The sequence below is a fragment of the Enhydra lutris genome, unplaced genomic scaffold (genome assembly GCF_002288905.1).
Source record: "Enhydra lutris kenyoni isolate GAN:26980312 unplaced genomic scaffold, ASM228890v2 scaffoldscaffold28, whole genome shotgun sequence".
NCBI lineage: Eukaryota > Metazoa > Chordata > Mammalia > Carnivora > Mustelidae > Enhydra > Enhydra lutris.
This window is the reverse complement of record NW_019154112.1, coordinates 7112062-7131781: the sequence shown is the minus strand read 5'-3', so window position 1 is coordinate 7131781 and position 19720 is coordinate 7112062. Positions and strand designations below refer to the sequence as shown.

General features: G+C 35.7%; 1 protein-coding gene across 2 annotated transcripts in view; it reads right to left on the bottom strand.

Annotated features, from left to right (window-relative positions):
• The window catches only part of LOC111152194 (collagen type XII alpha 1 chain), a 120215-nt gene that overhangs the window by 19106 nt on the left and 81389 nt on the right, over window positions 1-19720 (bottom strand). For both annotated transcript variants that reach the window (XM_022510586.1, XM_022510585.1), the window contains 12 exons: window positions 18049-18188; window positions 16414-16537; window positions 16097-16240; window positions 14470-14634; window positions 12849-12887; window positions 12608-12746; window positions 10273-10415; window positions 9647-9756; window positions 5767-5916; window positions 3802-3879; window positions 2391-2477; window positions 869-922 (listed from right to left, as the gene is read on the bottom strand). In XM_022510586.1, the coding sequence (XP_022366294.1) occupies window positions 869-922; window positions 2391-2477; window positions 3802-3879; window positions 5767-5916; window positions 9647-9756; window positions 10273-10415; window positions 12608-12746; window positions 12849-12887; window positions 14470-14634; window positions 16097-16240; window positions 16414-16537; window positions 18049-18188 (1373 nt within the window). The remainder of the gene's footprint in view (window positions 1-868; window positions 923-2390; window positions 2478-3801; window positions 3880-5766; window positions 5917-9646; window positions 9757-10272; window positions 10416-12607; window positions 12747-12848; window positions 12888-14469; window positions 14635-16096; window positions 16241-16413; window positions 16538-18048; window positions 18189-19720) is intronic.

Sequence of the window (19720 nt, the reverse complement as noted above, 5' to 3'; positions counted from 1 at the left end):
AAAAAAAAAAAAAAAAAAGAAGTCACACTGAATATGATATATTCATACATTTATATTCATGAATTCATATGAGATCGAAGCTTGAATTTCAGTGGAATTGATTTAGTTTTAGCTAGTTCTGATTTCTCTTAAACTTGGGCTTATTTCTGGGACTAATGTATACATGAATCAAGCAAGGAAACACAGAAATCCACTAAGAAGATGCTTTATGCTGGAGCCTCTTTGCAACATGTCCAGGTGGAAAACATGTGAACTTGGAGTCGGAACCCTGGGTTAGCATCCCAGTCTCACCCTTTCCTAACTGGGTTAGATTATAATTAGTAATATTATGACAAAAACTTATGACAATTTTTGACAAATTATGACAAAAATTAAAAATATTATGACATTATCTTCATAATAGATTGCCCTAATAAGCTTGCATTGGACCTGGTAGAAAGGGCCCAGTGACCCTCAGTGAACGCATATGTGGCCCCTCAGCTCTTCTCTGAGACAGGTGAAATAAAGAGCAGCACAACTGCTCCCAACCCTCTCCAGCTTCCCAGCAGGACTCTGCTCCCTGTGTGTCTTCCCACTGATGACTGGGTGACCAGCTCTGTGTCTCCATGTTGCAGCAGAACCCTTAGGTTCGTGGGCAGATTTCCCATGTGAAATTCTTATAGCAGTGAGATGCCTTTAACAATTCTTTCTCCGGCTAGTCTAATCCATCATCTTGACAACCAGAGACGAGGCACAAGTATCTATATTGCCTAAAGCACACTAAACTTGACCTAACTTGCTCAAGGTCACATATCCCCTTAGTGGAAATTTGAACAATCAGACTTCAACATCTACGTGAAAATTTTAATGTGCTCTGAAATATACTTACAACTGCCCCACTGATTCCTCTTTCACCTCTGGGACCTTTAGCACCGGGTCCTCCCTAAAATACATAGTGAGAACACCTTTTAGGGTGAAAATAAGGACAGTAGGGAGAAGTTGATATACAGAAATTACTTCCAGCAGCAGGGTGTTCTCTAGGCAATCAATACTACCAATATTACCAACAATACTGCCAATACAATCAACAGCTATCTTCTAAATACTGAAGTGAATAATACATATCATATAAATATGTGGGGAAAGAGAATTTCAACACCTCGTACATTTTAAGTGTCTCACTTTTACATTCTGAACTTTTCTTAATCATTAGCAAGTTTTGAAGTTTATTTGAAAATTTCAAATTTAATGGAAAAAATAAGCATTACTTAAATACAGTAAGGAGAAAATTCTGTTTTGGAATTATATGTATGCATTCTTCAGAGAAACTAATATGCAAAAAGAAGAGTATCTTGAAACTCTCAGAATCTCAGAACATATACTTTTGTAACTGAAATTCAGAATTCACAGAACAAAGAGGAAATAAATATGATCGTGACATCTGATAATGTTATCTTATAATTAGAGGACCAAAAAAAACCTTTATTTTTCAAACACATCTAAGTCACACCCAGATATAATTTTGTGATTACAAATATAAATCAGGTAATTTACTGTTAATAAAAAAATAAATAAATAAAAGGTGATAATTCCAGTGACATTTGATTCTATATGTGAGAAGCTGGTTTTTAATTAACCTAAAATCAATTCACATTATTTAATATGACCCAAGTGTGGTAAAATTTGGTGTTCCAAGAATCTCAGAGTTTTTCCTACATTAATCAACCATTTTCTAAAAGAGGCCGATAGACCTTAGAGGTATCCCTTCCATTCCACAAAACCATGCCAGGTTAGATCAAGAGGTTCCACACTGATTAGTGAAAACTATCACTGCAATCTTCAATGTTGTGCCTTGCACTTTCTTGGTCTCCCCTCACCCATGAATAGACCTGGTTATAGACTTCTTACTCAAGTTATTCTAAACCCCTCTATTTAGAGTTTATAATACCATCACATACATAAATTACCCTCCTTGCATGTTATTCTCATTATATGCCTACTACATAAAGTATACATATCCTAATTGTTCTAAACAAGTTGTTCTGGGTCAGTTTCTCAACCTGACTCCATAACATACATACAAGAAGCTTTTAGGAGACAGAAGAAATTTTCAAAATCATGATTATAGATGAAAACCCAAATTCACAACTTTAAGAGCAAAACTCTTGAATACTAGCCACTATCATTCATTCCTGCATGACTGGAGAAATGTATGCAAATGTGTTCAAATTTTCTTCTTGATTTATTCCATTTCTGATCCCAAAACATACCATAAAAAGTCATCTGCAGTTTAGCTTGCTCTGTCCTAGAAAATACAGATGGCTAGAAGCATTTTATCCACTCTATATTGGCAAAAAGATGATCACTCCAAAGATTTAGAGGAAAAGCTAGGACTGTTGCAGTTCCCTTACCGCAGGCCCGGGTGGACCTGGAGGTCCAACGCTGTCCTGTGTACATGTGCAAGCATTTGGAAGAGCAGGGCACTTTGCTTCATCTCTCTGAAATTTTGAAAAGCACATTTGCCTATGAATTGAGCAAAACAACTTCCGATCCTTCCCCTCCCACTTATATACACAAGGAAATCTGTTCCTCAAGTTGAAGAAATAATTTGTATTTAGCATGACAAACAGTCTTATGTTGAATCCTGCTTTGGTCCTTTACATCTTTATTTTGTTTCACTTCAGGAAACCTTACATGACAAGTGTTTACAAAACCACCATGGGGACCACTGGTAATTTAATATAATTTTTCCCTAATCCAGTGTTAGAGAAATGCTGAGTAGCTCAGCGAGCAATACCATTTCATTTGGGGTAAAATTTAAAATCCTTTCCAAGGCCTACAAGGCCTTACATGTTCTGCAAACCAGTACCACCTTGCCCATCTCACTGCCAACCACTGCCCCTCCAATCACATAGCTCCAGCCCCACTGTTCTTACTTAATATTTCTCAGATATTCAGGGCACTTTGTGGCCATAGGGCCTTTGCATGTACAGTCTCCTCCAACTGGAATGCTGTTTCTCCCTTATCTACATTGTCCACCCCCTCGCTTCATCAGGTCTCTGATTAAACCTCACCTTATCACTAGGGGCTGATGGTACTCACCCGGCTCTCTATCCCTTCACCTGGATTTCCTTTGTATCCTAGGACTTTCTACGTTGTAATGTAGTGTACATCTACTTGTTAATTCTTTCTCTCCCCCTCCTTTCCACCTGAATATTCATTTTTCACTGCTGTAACCCAAACACATAGAATTCTGCCTAGCTTAAAATAAATAGACATTCAATAATTATTTGATGAATAAATAACACATTCATCCGGGGATGTATGCAGCTCACTGCTTGCCAAAAGAGTCCAATCCATCATTACGTTCAACTTTGTAACTATCACCACTGACGCAGTTACAATGAAGGAAAACCATCATCTCACAAAGTAATATAGTTATGTCTGCCATAAGCCTTAGATATCCAGAGATGATGGTTCATTCTGTAAAATGCTGATATTTTACAAGCAATAGGAGGGTTTTGTAATAAGTAGATTTATCAAGAACGCTGACTCAGCAGGACTTTTCTAACTATACATTACCACGCTGGCTGGGAGGGAGAATTTCCAGATGTGCTCTTGTAGTATTCCTGGCTTTGGAATGAGGGGTCCTTGGCCTGAGCTGTGGTAGTGGGTGAGCATGCACATAATGCCTGTCCCTTAGCTCCATGCTGGAGACTCAGCTGCTGAGTGCTACTTCCTCTTCCGGACCATCTGCATCCACATCCCTTATTCCAGGAGGACTCTTAAGGCCATGACACAATTCCATTCCATTTTACTTACCCTAGAGGGAATATCACAGCATCTGTCTCTACTGGTCCACACCGGACTGCAGACAATATCAAAATTCTGGATTTGGAACTGCAAACAACCAACAGCAACATCAGCTAAAGATGCACGAAAAAACGTTTTATATTAACTTTTCCACGTTGTAACCTTTGTCAACTTCTCACAGAGACTCTCTCAAGGGTGCAAACCCTTGAGAGCAACGTGATCCTTACTTCATAAGGAAAGAACATAGAAACCTATGCCTAAGAGAAAGAGATGGTAAGGCAAAATGCGTATGTGAAATTCACACTTCTGATTCACTTCCTTAGGTAAAATAAAATGCTTGATTGTGTTTTGTCTTTTTAAAGAGAACATTAATTTCTTTATTTAAGAATTAAAATTTTATTTAATTAAGAATTTGAAGACTCTACACATTTAAATCAACTTGTACACCCTTGTAGAAAAATTACATTTAAAAAATTCTTCATTTATTCTAAAACTGATGCTTTTCTTTTCATAAATTCTTACCTAGGAGCTGACTGGCTGACTAGGAACTTTTATGATAACCCTCAGCTTCACTATTTCAATATAGTATATGCTTTCTATATTCACACATTTTAAAAATAAAGCTCTTTTGGTGAAAAGGAAGACTGCTTGGATATAGCCATCCTTTTATAAACCTGTTGTAATTATTTTATGTGAAGAACAAATCCAAAACTCAGTAAAAAGTCTGTGTGTAAGCTTGTTGAATTATTGCTGTACACCTAAAAGTAATGTAACATTATGTGTCACCTATACTTCAATAAAGCAAAATAAAAAGGTACATTCTAAGTGCTTGATAAATCTTAGTAATTATCATTATCATTGCTATTAATTTAGAGGATTAAACATACTAATTATTCTATTAATCTCTAAAAATTTTTAAAATTTAATTAAATTATAAGTCAAGATGTTAATCACAACACATTAAGTTTGCACTAATTACTTCTACATTGTGGAATAAAAACTTCACTTGTGAATCTAGGAGGAGGAAATCCTGTCCACGGAAGAAAGCAAATTCAATTAAAAATAATAATAAAAGTCAAAGATGTTAACCTTGCTTTTAGAACAATATTATTATTGACTGACATTTAATTTGAACTTAATTAATTAACCTGAGACAGTGAAAACTCTAAATTTAAAATTGTATTAGTAGAGAGCACTGTAAATACAGCTGGCATGCTCCCGCCTCAAACTTGAGCCAGTTTAAATTGGGAGTAATGCGGTCCGTCAGCTGGCTGCCCCCTACGCCGCTCTTCCTTCTGAGACAGATGATGACTCCTCTGTGAGAGAGGGTAGGCTCTAGGACAGTGACAGTCTGTGTCTGTGTCACTAAGCTATAAATGCTTCATTTCTTGATTGCAAAAACTTGTGCTAACAATCGCTATCTTTGAAGAACAAAAAACGAGTTATTTTAGATTTCACTGGTTATCCTGACAACTATTTGTGTTGTACTCTCCGACTTGATCCTGTTCCAAGATGACTACATGATGCTCTCTGGTGCCTTGACATCTTACTTCCTTTCTAGCAGTCAAGCACATTACTGTGTTCTGTCAGTACGTATTTCCTCAATGTAACTTTTTCAATATTTCAATCTAAGACATTTGACAATTTAAAACTCCCCAAGGGATCACCTGGGTGGCTCAGTCGGTTAAGCGTCTGCCTTTGGCTCAGGTTATGATCCCAGGTTCCTAGGATCCAGCCCTACATCGGCGATCCTTGCTCAGTGGGGAGTCCGCTTCTCCCTCTGCCCTTCCCCTCTGCTCATGCTCTCTCTGTCTCTCTCTCTCTCTCTCTCTCAAATAATAAATAAAATCCTAAAAATAAATAAATAAATAAATAAAACTCACTGGGAAAAAAAAAAATTCACTGATTATTTTTAAAATGTGATCTCAATCTTAGCACAAGGTACCAAGAAAAAAAATAAAATGTGTTACTTACTGTGGCTGATTTCCTCTCCCCTTTAAGAAGTTTTCCAAGAATTTCATAACCATCGGTTGTGATATTTCCAGCTTCCTTGATATCTTTTTCTATGATTTCATAGCAGTCGATGTAAACCTTAACACTTTTTGAGGTCACTACGATATGAACCTAAAAAGATCATTTGTTTCTATTACAAAGTTTCTACCCCAAAAAACCTGGTTGACTCCTGCATTTTTCAGATCACAAGTGAAAAAATATGTTCTTTAAATTATTCTTAATCCAAATCAAGTCTTGGACTAAAAATCCAACAACCAGGTTGCAATGTCAATGTCATTTATTAACAACATCAAATTGAATGAGCCCTCATCCACACATATGGCATAATTTCCTAGTTTACCATATGTACCACTACTGAGATGACCAGAGATGAGTAGTAGATGAAATTATTCCATTAACTATAAAGAACTATTCAAATACAAATTAAGAAATTATTAACATATTATTATACTCAATAGAAAGGAGCCTCAAATGTCTTCCACTGATTTTGCTGAATTTAATCTCAGTCAAAAAGAACTTGTACACCACATAGATACCAAAATAGTAAAGAATTAGCACATGTCTTCTACAGAGATTCAATTCTGAAAATCAACACATACAAGATTCAATTTCCTTATAAGGAAAGAATCTTATGTTGATTTATTTCTTATCTGATATTGAAGACACTCAGAATTTGAAATCTATTAGTGCAGATAATTAACAAAACATTTGTATTTTAAAATGTAAAAAATTGGGGCGCCTGGGTGGCTCAGTGGGTTAAAGCCTCTGCCTTCGGCTCAGGTCATGATCTCAGGGTCCTGGGATTGAGCCCTGCATCGGGTTCTCTGCTCTGCGGGGAGCCTGCTTCCCTCTCTCTCTGCCTGCCTCTCTGCCTACTTGTGATCTCTCTCTGTCAAATAAATAAATAAAATCTTTAAAAAAAATAAAATAAAATAAAATAAAATGTAAAAAATTGTTGCAGGTAATCTTTGAGTTTATAGTTATGCTCATAGTTTCCACTTATCACAGCACAAACACTCAAGTAAGTACTTGATTACTTTGAAAAGTTTGGCTCCAAGTTAAAAGGAACAGAAATTCTCTTAAGTGCTTTGAGTCAATAAGCATTATGATAATCTCTGGAGATGTCTTTAAACAGTGAATATTTTTCCCATATAGAATCACCAGCTTAGTGCATCAATTAGTTTTAAGTTTGAATTTCATATTGATTGCTTTTATATAAAAGTATTACATAGCCTGCTAAAAATAAATTTCATCTAATATTGAATTCAAGAAGAACATTGTATATGCACACCCAAGATATTTATTATCTAATAAGAAATAAAACTTGGGATGCCTGGATAGTTTAGTCAGTTAAGCATTCAACTCTTGATCTCAGCTCAAGTCTTGATCTCAGGGTCTTGAGTTCAAACCCTGCACTGGGCTCCACACCCAGCTTAAAAAAATTTAAAAAAGAATTTATTTGTTGGGTTGTATGAATAATCTCAGAGCCAGAAATTCACAACATATTAAAAAAATCATAGTACCCCAAAAAATTATTTCAAAATCAAAATTTTAAATTTGTAACAAAATTATTCCAATTGTCAGTCAATACCAACCATTAAGAAATTGATTTTAAAAACATATTTTGCTACAATCTCTTCAATATGTTTCAATATATTTTAAACACATGTATAATAACATCTCACAGTGGGCTCTTCATCTGTAGACTATTCAGGGACTATTTCCTAGCTGTGAAACATTTTTTGGTCACAGAAAAGTAGAAAATAACAGGAACACTCTTATCAACTCATCTCCCTTCCCAAAATCAGCCATTCCCTAAATCTTTATTTTTTTATCTATTCCATTTTTTCTTCTTACCATAAAGTTTTCACTTGGAACAGAGACCAAAAACTTGTCAAGAGAATCCTTAAGGAGCCATAGCTGTTTGCCATTCCTTATTTAAGCTCTTTTAGGCTATTCATCATCTCTCCCAAGAGCCCTCTGCATGTCATTTTCATTAATTTCCTGCTATCAGAGTACCACCCATTCTCATCCAAAAGACTGAAGAACTTTAGTTTCCAAATTAGACAGAAAATGAAAGAAAAGTGAACCTTTGGATCAGTAAAGAATGTAAACAGTGACTGAACTTGGCACTTGAATTGAGATAAGTGAGAATAGGTTAAAAAAATGGGGTGGAGAAATGGAGGAAGAAAAAGAACATGGTGAAAGTAGAGAAGAAACTAAAAAAAGAAAGATCTGATGAAAAAAGAAGATAGATATTTGAATAGAAAAGAGAGCTTGTCAGAAGGAAAAAGAAGAGGCATTACATAAAACCTAAGAACAGAAATACCTCTCTATAAAGGCAAAGAAGGAAATGTCAAAAAAATTAGCTTGATTTATAATTAAGGACTGTCACTATAGACCTCCGCAAAATACTGCCTTTTTTTATCCTAAGTAAAATGAAGTATTTGAAGAAAGTTAGAAATTTAAAAATAATAATTTTTAAGTTGTTATCAGTTGTTCATAGAAGACTAAATTTCTAATAAGTTCAGTCATATGGAAGGAAAAATAAAATAGTTCTTTTTAGCAAGTACTCAAAAGTAAGTTTAATAGGTGTATTAATGAGCCAAAAAAGTTCATAAGAACTTAGCCAAATTCAACATCCACTATCAGATAAGGAGCAGTTAAAGCTAATAATATTTGTCAAACTAGAATTTGCTTTTCTGGTGAGGCATTTATTTTACTGTACTTCATCATGGAAATCTGAAAACTGTTAAGCAGATATGACATTATACTCAGAAATCTTTGTTTTTCCTTCATTGTTTTGGTTTTTTTTTTTCCTCGCTAATGTGCACATTGAAGCCACTTTGAGCTCCAAGAGGAGAGTCCCTTGCCATCTTTGGCAAAAGTGATTCATCAATTAAAAAAAACATTCTGGAAAGAAACTAAGATTCTCAGGAGTAGAATCTGTAAGAAATCTTGCTAAACTATTAAAGTACAGGAAAGTTCAATTATCACTTGAGAATCAGACTGAACTGGAAGTATTTGTCTTCTGTGCACGAGGACTAATATTCTGAGTGCCATAATGTTGCCCCAGTGGTATTCTTCCTGTTAACTCAATCCAAGAGACAGAGGAATACCATTAAGAAGTCTATTCCTAACCTAGATGGTTTTTCTCATTTCTAATGATCCCAACTTTAGTATTAATGTGTCAATTAATCATCCTTTAGAAATTTGAAAGTCTGCATTATCCTCTGATGTTGACATGCAAAAAACTAATGAAGATCGACAAGAATAAACCATCCCCCAAGAATCCATCTTAGAAATTTTAATATTTTTTAGAGAAGCCATAGCGAGTTTATTGAAAAGTTAATCTCACAAATATGTATTTTAATTATTTTGGTAGATAATCATAACTTTTGGACTAGTATGTATGTAACTTTTCAATAAACAAGCAAGCAGAAGCACTTACTATGTTCTAAAAAAGAATAATTTTATCAATTAAAATACAATCCACAAAAATTAAGCTTTTGAAATGAGATGACATTAAGGTTCACAATAAAATGGTAGGTAGAAAAAATAGGTATCCAGTACTATGTACACTATGTGACTCATATTTTGTAAAGATAATAGCATTGAAAATATATCAAAATGTTAGTATTAGTTATCTCTTTATTAGAAGAATCATTGTTTTATTTTAAATATTTTTAAATTAATCAAATCCTCGAAAATGAGATTTTGTTCTTAAAAGACATAGCTATGTTTCTACCAAGTTAGCCTGACATTTTAATAAATTATAAATTACTTTAAATTTTTAAGTCATATTCTTTTTCTATAAAAAAGGATAATTTTATGTTTTTACCTTGTGAAAACTTCCATAAAATAATGTCTTCACTTCATCTGTGTCAAATGTAACAGTTTGCACCTCACCTCTTGTATCCTTGTTAAAGAATGATAATGTCTTGCTAGAAGCTGTAACCAACACATAATTGTTATTAAATCAGACACGTGGCATGCTTTATGTTGAAAGTATTAACAAATAACTCTTGCTGGAGAGATTTTAAAAATATTCAATCATTTAAGTTAAGATAAAATGTAATTAGAATATTTACTGACATATTTTTAAAACGTTAAACATAAAATAATACATATAAAATTATATATCAAGTATATATATATTTACTATATATATTTTTATATATATATAAAAGTATTACATAGCCTGCTAAAAATAAATTTCATCTAATATTGAATTCAAGAAGAACATTGTATATGCACACCCAAGATATTTATTATCTAATAAGAACAAAAACTTGTAAAGATAATAGCATTGATATATATATTATAAATATATAAAAATATATATACATTTATATATATAAAAAATATATATATATATATATTCAGAAGTTTCTTAAAGAGACGGAAAGAAAAAACATAATCAAAAATACATATGCCTGTGCCTTAGTATGAGATAAAAATCCTTACGATCTGCAATCACTCCAACTTGTGGTTTGTAGTCTCTATCTGTGATTTGCCAAATTGCAAAAGGGTCACTGGGAGTTTCTGGGAGAAGTCTGAACAATAATATGATCGTGTATGAAGAAGGGAGTCCATTTGGGTGTAGATCTCTGTTGGATAAAACATAATTGATTAATTAGTATTTAATAAGGATTTCTCACCAGAAATAGAGGATATTTTAAATCTTTGTATGATAATCTCATTATCAGTAGTATTAGAATCCATTCATAATAATCTGGCTACATATTAGAAGAGGGAAAATTTAGGAAACACATCAAAAGAACACTAAAGATCCATGACATAAGTAGTTAATAGATTATTTATATTTATATTTTATAAATATATATATTTGTATATAAATATACGTATATTATAGATTATTTACAATCTGCTAAAGGCACAAAAGTCTGGGAAATTGCCCAAAGTTCTTTTATTCTACTATTAAAAACTGTTAATATCCTATTAATTTTTTCTAGACACAAAGATGATTATAAATTATCTAATAATTTTAGAGATTTAGAGATAAACATTCTATCTATGGATGTAATTTAAAGAGAATGAATCTTATTAAATATACTTAATTTCCAATGTCAAAGATATGAGATCATAAGTCATATGGCTTAAGGTTTTAATTTCTCCATCCCTAACTCTAATCATTTTTACACTTCCAAATTCCTCCCTTGAAATTAAATAAATCACATAATCTCCAGAAGCTCGCATGTTCCCAAAAATAAAACCAGTAATAAATGTTAAGGCCATGTACATGTGCAAACGTTTAGTGATAATAAAGGATGTGATTCAATTAAAAGGAAGTGTTTCTTGGCTCTAAGTCTATTAGACAAAAAATGTGGTCCCGTGTGTTCTTCCAGAGTTGAGTCAGTCATTGTTCTGGGGGAAGCTTTGAAGTAGGTAGGATTGATGGGTTTCTGTCTGAGACCATTTAATAATACTTTCTTTCTGAAGGTAGTGAAAAGGCTTTACTTATCAACTCTTGGACAGAAAAGAAGCTATTCCTCCACAATCTTTGACAGAGAGCACAGAGTATCTCTTGAGGTTTCATGTCCCAGTACACACCATTGGTATCTCTAGGATACAATGCTGTTCCGCTTCTTGAAACATATGTTCTGGGCAAGCTGACATGCTGCCTTTTGTATGTGCAAAAAACCCACTACCTTCATAATATTCCATGTTAAAAATATTACCTTCTCCATATATCTCTCACCCAATCTATTTTTCTCCTTCCTCTGTCAGTGAGTGCTTATGAAAAAACCTCTAATTGCATTTATGCTTCTTTGTTTCAGCTTCGTTCAGCCACAAGCTCTGACTCTTGAGAACACAGTAGGCTGTCGTTAAGTTAAAATGTAGGAATCATATCTTGTGGTGACTGAAAGTTAAACACTGGGTATTAAGGGTTCACTGACAAAGCTAAAGCTGTGAACCAACATGGTTAACCATGAAAGAGTTAGGAACTTCCAATGCGGTCAAACTACAACAATGTGATCTGTGCTTTCTTAAAAGAAATTAGCTTTGGTTTTAGTCTGAATTTTCCATCAGCTTTCCCAGAGCATTTCAAATTTCAGACATCATTTTCCGACCCTGTCCTAAGGTTCTGAAGACTTTATTTCTCCTTGTTCTTTTTCCTCCATAAGCTGCCAAACACATATTTTCAACATTAAAGTGTTTTAATTCTAATGAATAACAAAATACATATTTTAGTTATGATACCCAGGTGCAAACGTCCATGAAGTAAAATAACAACAGCTAGAGCTAACCAACAGATTGCCAGAGCACTGGCCAATAAAAACTAACCACTGTCTGTCTGATCTTGGACAAGCAAAACTGCCACAACATTTCATCTTCTGGAGACCTGAAACACTAGAAAGAATGCCGGCTCCCGTTCTGCACTTACTCCATTCAGTCCCTCTGCACCACAGGGAGAAATGTTCAAAATAATTAGTTGCCTTCCTGTTTAAAAATAATTCGTTGCCTTCTTGTTTTGAAGAAGGTTTAAATCTATAATCCTCGCCTTAAACCCTAAAAGGTCTGTAATCCATAATATTACAGAACCAGGATGAGATTCGTGGGTCTGAGAATAGCAAGGCTTGAGTCCTAGTCCCCTAGGGGACCCAATGGAAGACACCTGACCCAGCCATATTTAAGGAAACTAAACTGAATCATCCATAAGGAGACTTCTGACGATTCTAAAGTTTCTAGCTTCTAAGAAATCAGCACAAATTCTAAGAACCTCCATAAAGTGTCAGGCCCATGAAAAGAAAAGGAACCTCCTCGCAGTCCCACTTACGCTGTGGGCTGATTGACAAAGGCGTTCTTCTGAAGCTTGTAAGCTGAATAGCTGGGGAAAGACCCTGACTCCAGAGAGACTCCTGGTACAGAAGCAAAATTCTTTTCTGTCAGGTTGTATGCTTCGAGCATCTTAAAACCTTTACATCAAAAAAAGAAAAGCAAATATTGAGATGAGGTCATTTTAATGATTTTATTGCTTAAATCCTGAAATAAATTAATTCAAGGGTATAAAGTCTTACCTGGGGAGGTGTAGCCATCCAAATAAATGAGAGGGCAACCTGCAATGCACAGTGCTCCGTAAGTACGATTCATCGACATGATTACACACATTATACACACACAGAAGTCAGCTGTGTACGTGTACCAAGTAACTGCTGATTCGTTTATAAGAAATAGCAACAATCTACCCTTTTTTAAGTTATTTTTGTACACTTCCGTTGTGCGGTAGAAATTCTAGTACTGACTGGTATAATGTTTTCGGAAATTTCTCCAGTCCAAGTGGGAATTTTACAGTGTTCTTATGAATAGTAAAATAAAGTTAAAGGATTTTAAAAGGGAAGTCAATAATTAAAATATAATTTAAAAGAATTAAATTTTCAGATGTTCTTCAATAAAGAAGCTTCCTCCCAAGAGATTTTATTTTTTTTTTATTTTATTTCTTTGCAGTGTTCCAGCATTCATTGTTTATGCACCACACCCAGTGCTCCATGCAATACATGCCCTCCATAATACCTACCACCAGGCTCACCCAGCCCCCTACCTCCCTCCCCTCCAAAACCCTCAGTTTGTTTCTCAGAATCCACAGTCTCTCATGGTTTGTCTCCCCCTCCGATTTCCACCAACTCACTTCTCCTCTTGTGTGTATGCAAAGGCAGGAGGAGTTTGTCCCTATTTAACGATCTTTGCCATGCCACTGAGCCTCATGTTGGCTACCAAACACCACCTAACAGTGAGGAGTGTGCCGTAGTTTTCACCCTGGAGCCCCCAGAGCCAGGGCTACCTGGGGTGGCTTTCAGGACCCCCTGTTGTTCAAGGGAGACAACAGTACTTCCAGACCCACTTCCCCCAGGGCAGCTCCAGGCAGAGCTTCAGGGTAAGCTTTCATAGTAAACCACTGGTGTTTGTTGACTATTGCCACCTCTACGGGGAGTCTGAGTTTTCGGTAATGCTAAATAGGGGGAAATATAATACTTGTAAAGCACAGCTTTTGCTAGGACCAGTGGTCTGTACTAGCCACAAAACTGTCTTCAAAATATGATATCCCAAGAATTAGCGCTTATGGATGGGGAAGAGGATAAATTGAGTGAAATAATTAATCTTCGGTCCTTCACTGTATTTTAAAAGCTGAACTTGAAGTCTTGGCAAAAAGCAAAAAATCTACACCCAAAAAAACAAATGAGAACCAAGTGCATCTCTATGGAGTGCACACGCAAAGGTCAGTGTTTTCATTGCTCCCTTGAATCACGGATGTTGACAGAACAAATACCAATTGATTACTAATAGGGAAAAGCTTCATCTCACAGAAATGCTTCTATAAATGCATTTCTAAGCTGAAGATTAATTTACTCAAATGTCATAGCATTGGGATGGTGGGAAAAGGGTATGTTAAAATATTTCATTTCCATACAAGGAATATTACATCGTCAAGGCTAAAAGCGGACCTGTGACAAACACACATTCAGCACAATCTCAGTAGGAACAATGACTCATCATATTCCCAAGTGAATTCCCCAGAATCTATTTATGCACAGATTTGATCCCATATAGGACAGACAGTTGTCCACTAAGCTGTTATCTTCCACTAAGCCGTTATCTTTCCAGAACAGGTGAGATTGTGGATCCATTTGGACCATGACTTACTTGAAGTGGCAGTTTCACAGACAAAAGTAATGAGGTTGTCCTCAATCTTCTCAAAAGATTCAAAGTCATCAACAATGAATACATGCCGTTCGCTGGGTTTGCTGGCGATGTTGGCAAGCTCGTTGTAGTCAACGTCAGCCACGCCAACTACAAAGACACTGAACCCTGCAAAGCAGTGGTTATAGAGTGAATTACATATCCCTTTCTCTGTCCTTTGTTGTTTCAGCAATTCAAAATAAAATCTTTTCAGAAATGATGCTGTATTTTCTCAGTAGATGCAGCAGGTCCTTTTAGTTGACATAAACTCTCGTTAATAAACATGTACTTCTCCCAGGTCTTCCTATTTTCTGGCTTAGAAAACTCAGTTAATTGGGTTTCCTAAAATAAAATCCTATCAGTTAAGAGAAGCACATTTTAACAGCAGAAAGTGGTGTACATTTCCTCACAGAGAACACAGTTCTAATATACCCACCCATTCCAAAGCTCTCTTAGGCACTATTAACATTTCAAGCTTATATAATTTGGAAACCAAGAATGGGCTCATTTTAAAATTTGAATTCTTGAAACTGATATTCTCAATAAACTCAGGCACAAAGGAGGCACTCTGGCCACTTTCAAAATGGAATCGACAATTCTCACTGGCAATAAACTTTCATTTATTTAGACTAATACAAATAAACAAAGAGTCCACTCCAAAAGCTTAATTTGAAAGTAGAAAAAGCAGACTATATAAGAAGTCAGTTCTCTAATGAGATATGAATAAGGTAATCCCAAATTTAAATCAGCCAAAACCCCTGAATTGTAGATATCTCCTTAACATAAAGGCAAAAATTTATTTTAAAAAAGTCAGTGCAAAGAAAACGGTATGATTTAGCACTAATCATGACTCATATTTTAGTCAAAGAATCATGTATATGCAGGTGACAAATTCCATATAACAAATTATTTTGCAATTTACTACAATAGATCATGCACAAAATAGAATTCTCTCCAAGATATATTTACCTTGGACTCTACCTGGGGTTTGGAATTTGGGGTTGTGGACAGTGTGAATGCTGGTAAGACCGCATTTCATCTCTACTAATTCTTTTAAAAAACAAATCCAAGGGGAAGTTGTTAGCAGGAGGCTCTCAGGATATTTGATTTTCAAGGTCTACCCCAAAGATGTCTTCCTGAGGCCTCACTATACTTCCTTTCAGCAATCTGCCTTGGGTCTGCATCTGCAAGGATGTGCTAAAAGATAAAGACTTCCTTATGTTTCTCCTTGCACAGGGACCCAGCATCAAAGTTCACATCTGCAGGAAGCCTGCACTAGAAGCATCCTCTAATTGCATTCCATAGCCTTCCAGCCACTATGGGGAAGTTAGGTTTGCTTTTTCACACACCTCAAGTCACATCTTGAACAAAGATATACACAATGTCCCTTTTGAGCAATCACTAAACCATCCATGATTAAATATAAACTAACATTTCAAGGGCACAGAATCCAGAGTAAAGCAGAACAGTAAAGTAAAAGTAAAGTGAAGTAAATGCAGCGGTTTCATCTTTTGCTATCATTCCTGAACATGTAAAACATGTTAAGATAATGAGTGCAATCACTAGGCATCAAATTCATGCCTGTGCTTACCTGACTGCTGGATGACCAAAGCTGCCTTTTTTACCTCATCCTGTGACCGACCATCTGTGACCACAACCAGCACCTTGGGGACATTCTTCCTCATGCCACTCTCCCAGGTCAAGACCTTCTCCTTAATAAATGTGAGAGCCTTGCCTATGGAGTGCAGCATGGAACATTTTAGTGTCAGTTCAGCAAAAACTATCCCAGTGCCAGTAGTCACACTCAACTGATAAGAATCTGAATAATGAAATGTGATAGTACACCCAGTTCTACCACTCCCAAAACTTTGGAAGGTGAAGGTCTACATACACTTTGATAAACTGTACCTGTTCTTGTGTTGCCTCCTCTGTACCTAATATTCTGGAGGGCCCCCAAGGCTTGGGCCTTGTCATTGTATGTGTTCAGCTTGAACTCAGACTTGACCTCATCACTGTACTGCACGAATGAGACCTGAAAGGGAATGTGGTCCAAGGTGAGGTTAAGACACCTCTTTTTACATTTTAACTTTACAGTGGCTCCTCCTGCTGTTGAATGGGGAAGTGTCTTAGAGCTAACAGAATATTATAATCTCCTTATAGCTAATATTATAACACTGACTACTATTGCCTCATTAAATTCTCTCATTTCTACTCTTTGATGAAATTGCCAATAATAGTAACATTGTAAATATGCTGTAGTCACATGGTAACCACATCCTTTCTCTAGGATGTAGAAAGGGATGGGTAAAGCTGGGGAAGAGTGACCTCCCAGGATTAGATATGGGAACACATCATCTGGAATGCAAATGTCAGCAAAGCAATTGGTTCTCAGCCAACTGCTTCTTCTTACCACAAACTTAGTAGAAAGAAGTATGATTTACTGGAAAGAATACAGGCTTCATAGAATTCAGTGGGCTCAAATCCTGGCTCTGCCAATTGGTAGCTATGTGACCTAGGGCAAGTTCTCTGCATCTCAGTGCTTTTGTTTTCTTATCAGTAAAATGGAGATAATTATACTTAATTTCTGGAGTTGTTTAAAGGACTGATAATCATATATAGAAAGTAGCTGGCACATAGAAGTTAATAAAATACAGTACTTATTTTAAATTTTTACTTTTTATCAGAAATCTCAGTTTCTAAAAGGATGAAAAAAGGGGCTTGGTTGCTAACAAGTTAAATTAGGACTATAACTAACTAGCTTGAATATTTACTCTTCTTGGGTTGCATAAATGTTCACAGGATTATTTGGGGATTTGAAATTTGTACATTCCATAAAAGAAGAGTGATTTGTTTATGAAACTATTTGTGGCTTCTGTCAAAATCTCTTATTTTCATAATCTAGAATGCCATAATGACCAAGTACAAAATGCCACACACCCACTCCAGTCACTATTCATCGCTGAGTCCTCTAACTTAACAGGGCATGACAATCATAATGCATTTAGTTTCCAGAACATTAGATGACCTTTTATGGAAAAAGTATCATTATCGAAAGTCTTAAGCAGGAAGTCAGAGTAGGAATGCCCTAAAATCTCCGAAAGGAGTATCATCTAGCCAAGAAAATACCTAGACGAGGGTTTATTTTTCTATTTGCCATTTCCACCCAACTCCTTCCCAAAAATACATGATACATGTGTTGAGAAAATCCTAAATAACAGAAGCCAAAACATAGTTTATACTGAAAAGCCTTTTTTTCTTAAAGAATTATTTATTTATTTGACAGACAGAGATCACAAGTAGAGTGGCAGGCAGAGAGGTGGGGGAAAGGAGGCTCCCTGCTGAGCAGAGAGCACGATGCAGGGTTGGATCCCAGGACCCTGAGAACATGACCTGACCTGAAGGCCGAGGCTTAACCCACCTAACCACCCAGGTGCCCAAGCCTTTCTACGTAAAAACCAATATTCAAAAAAAAAAAAAAAACAACAACAACAACAACCCAGCAAGACATTACAAATGAATAGCCATCTATGAAACAGTACCTACCTGAATTCCAGCAGGACTGATTTCATCAAAGGCTCCCACAGTATTGAAGATGAATTTTACAACTTTATTAAAATTATCATCCCCGATACTCCAGGAAGCATCAGTCAAGAATACAATATCTGCCTTGGCCCCTTTGCATACTGGGAGAAAAAAAAAAAAACAGAGAAACCCCAATTCTCGTGAAATATTTCATTCAAATGAAGTTACAAAACCAAGAAATGTAGCCTGAAACCTCATTACTCAAAGTGTAGTTCAACAGCAGCAGCATCTCCTGGGAGCTTCCTAGAAATGCAGGATCCTGGGCACTACCCCAGACCTCCTGGTTCAGATTAGCAACGACAAGATGCCTGGACAAATCACATGCATAATAACGGTTGAGAAACTCTAGTCTAACTAGCCCTCAACCTCTGCTCTGGAATTACTCCATCTGTTTGGATCCATTATGCAAATATATGCTCTTTCCTCGCGGAACTATTCAAGTGGCTTCAAACAATGGGTGAGGAGGAAATCAAATGAAAAGCAACAATGTTCAGAATTTAAGAACAGCCATCAGTGGGCCTGGAGATTTTGTATGTAATTATCAAAAATTTGGTGCAAATAGTGTCTTTTCATTTTAAATTAAGTCACTAAAATTATACAGAGGGAAGAAAGGGAAGGGATAAAATAATGTCTTTGATTTGAATTTTTAGACTTGGAGGGTTAAAAAAATTGAAATTTTAGTATATAAAAACTTAACATGTACACTATACAGCAGCAACAGTAAACCCTAATGTAAACTGTGGACTTTGGATGAAAATGATGTGTTGGTGTAGGCTCATGGATTGTAACAAATGCACCATTTTGGTGCTGGATGTTGATACTGGGGAAGGCTGAGTGATGGGGCTGGGGAGGGGGGCCCACAAGGATACATATGTGACTCCTGTAGTTTCAGCTCAGTTGTGCTATGAATCTAAGACTGCTTTAAGAAGTAGAGTCTATTAAGAAAAATAAAAATTAACATTTTTAAGCCAAGTTTATTTACTGAATTTCTTTCAATAGTCTAATTTAAAGAAACCCATTATTATTTTACCTTATAATAATAATAATACATTTGCCCCATATATTATTTTATCCTACAAGAATACTTTTGTTTTTTAATTTTATTTATTTAATAGGCTTAATAAAGTTATAGCTTTCTAGAACCTTAAAAGACAAAAGAAAAATACTTTAAAAATACGAAGTTCCTTCAACTAAATGCTGAAAACAGAATGTGGGCAAAGAACAAACCAGTAGTTAATTAGCTTAAACTTAATCTGATAAAACACTGAGAATTGCCCCCAAATTACTGAGAGACCAGACTTATTAGCTCAGCATGTCTTTTTGCCAGTTCACTGCAAGTGACTGAAGTGCAAACTTCAGTGAATGAGCATTTTTTAGCTTTGTGCAATCCAGGGCAGAAGCCAGGAATTCCAAAGCCAAAGGCCCCAGGGGTAGGTTGAAGATACAACCAAAACAGTTCACAGTGCCTACTGATGCCAGCATCCAGGAGAAAGAAATGCCCATCATGTGACTGCGGACTCAAAGTATCACTACACGTTAATCTGCAAAACTAAGGAAATGGTTCCAACTGAAGAGCTATAGTTTATGACTGATTTCATAAACACCAAAATGGGCCTGAGGGAGAAGAACAATT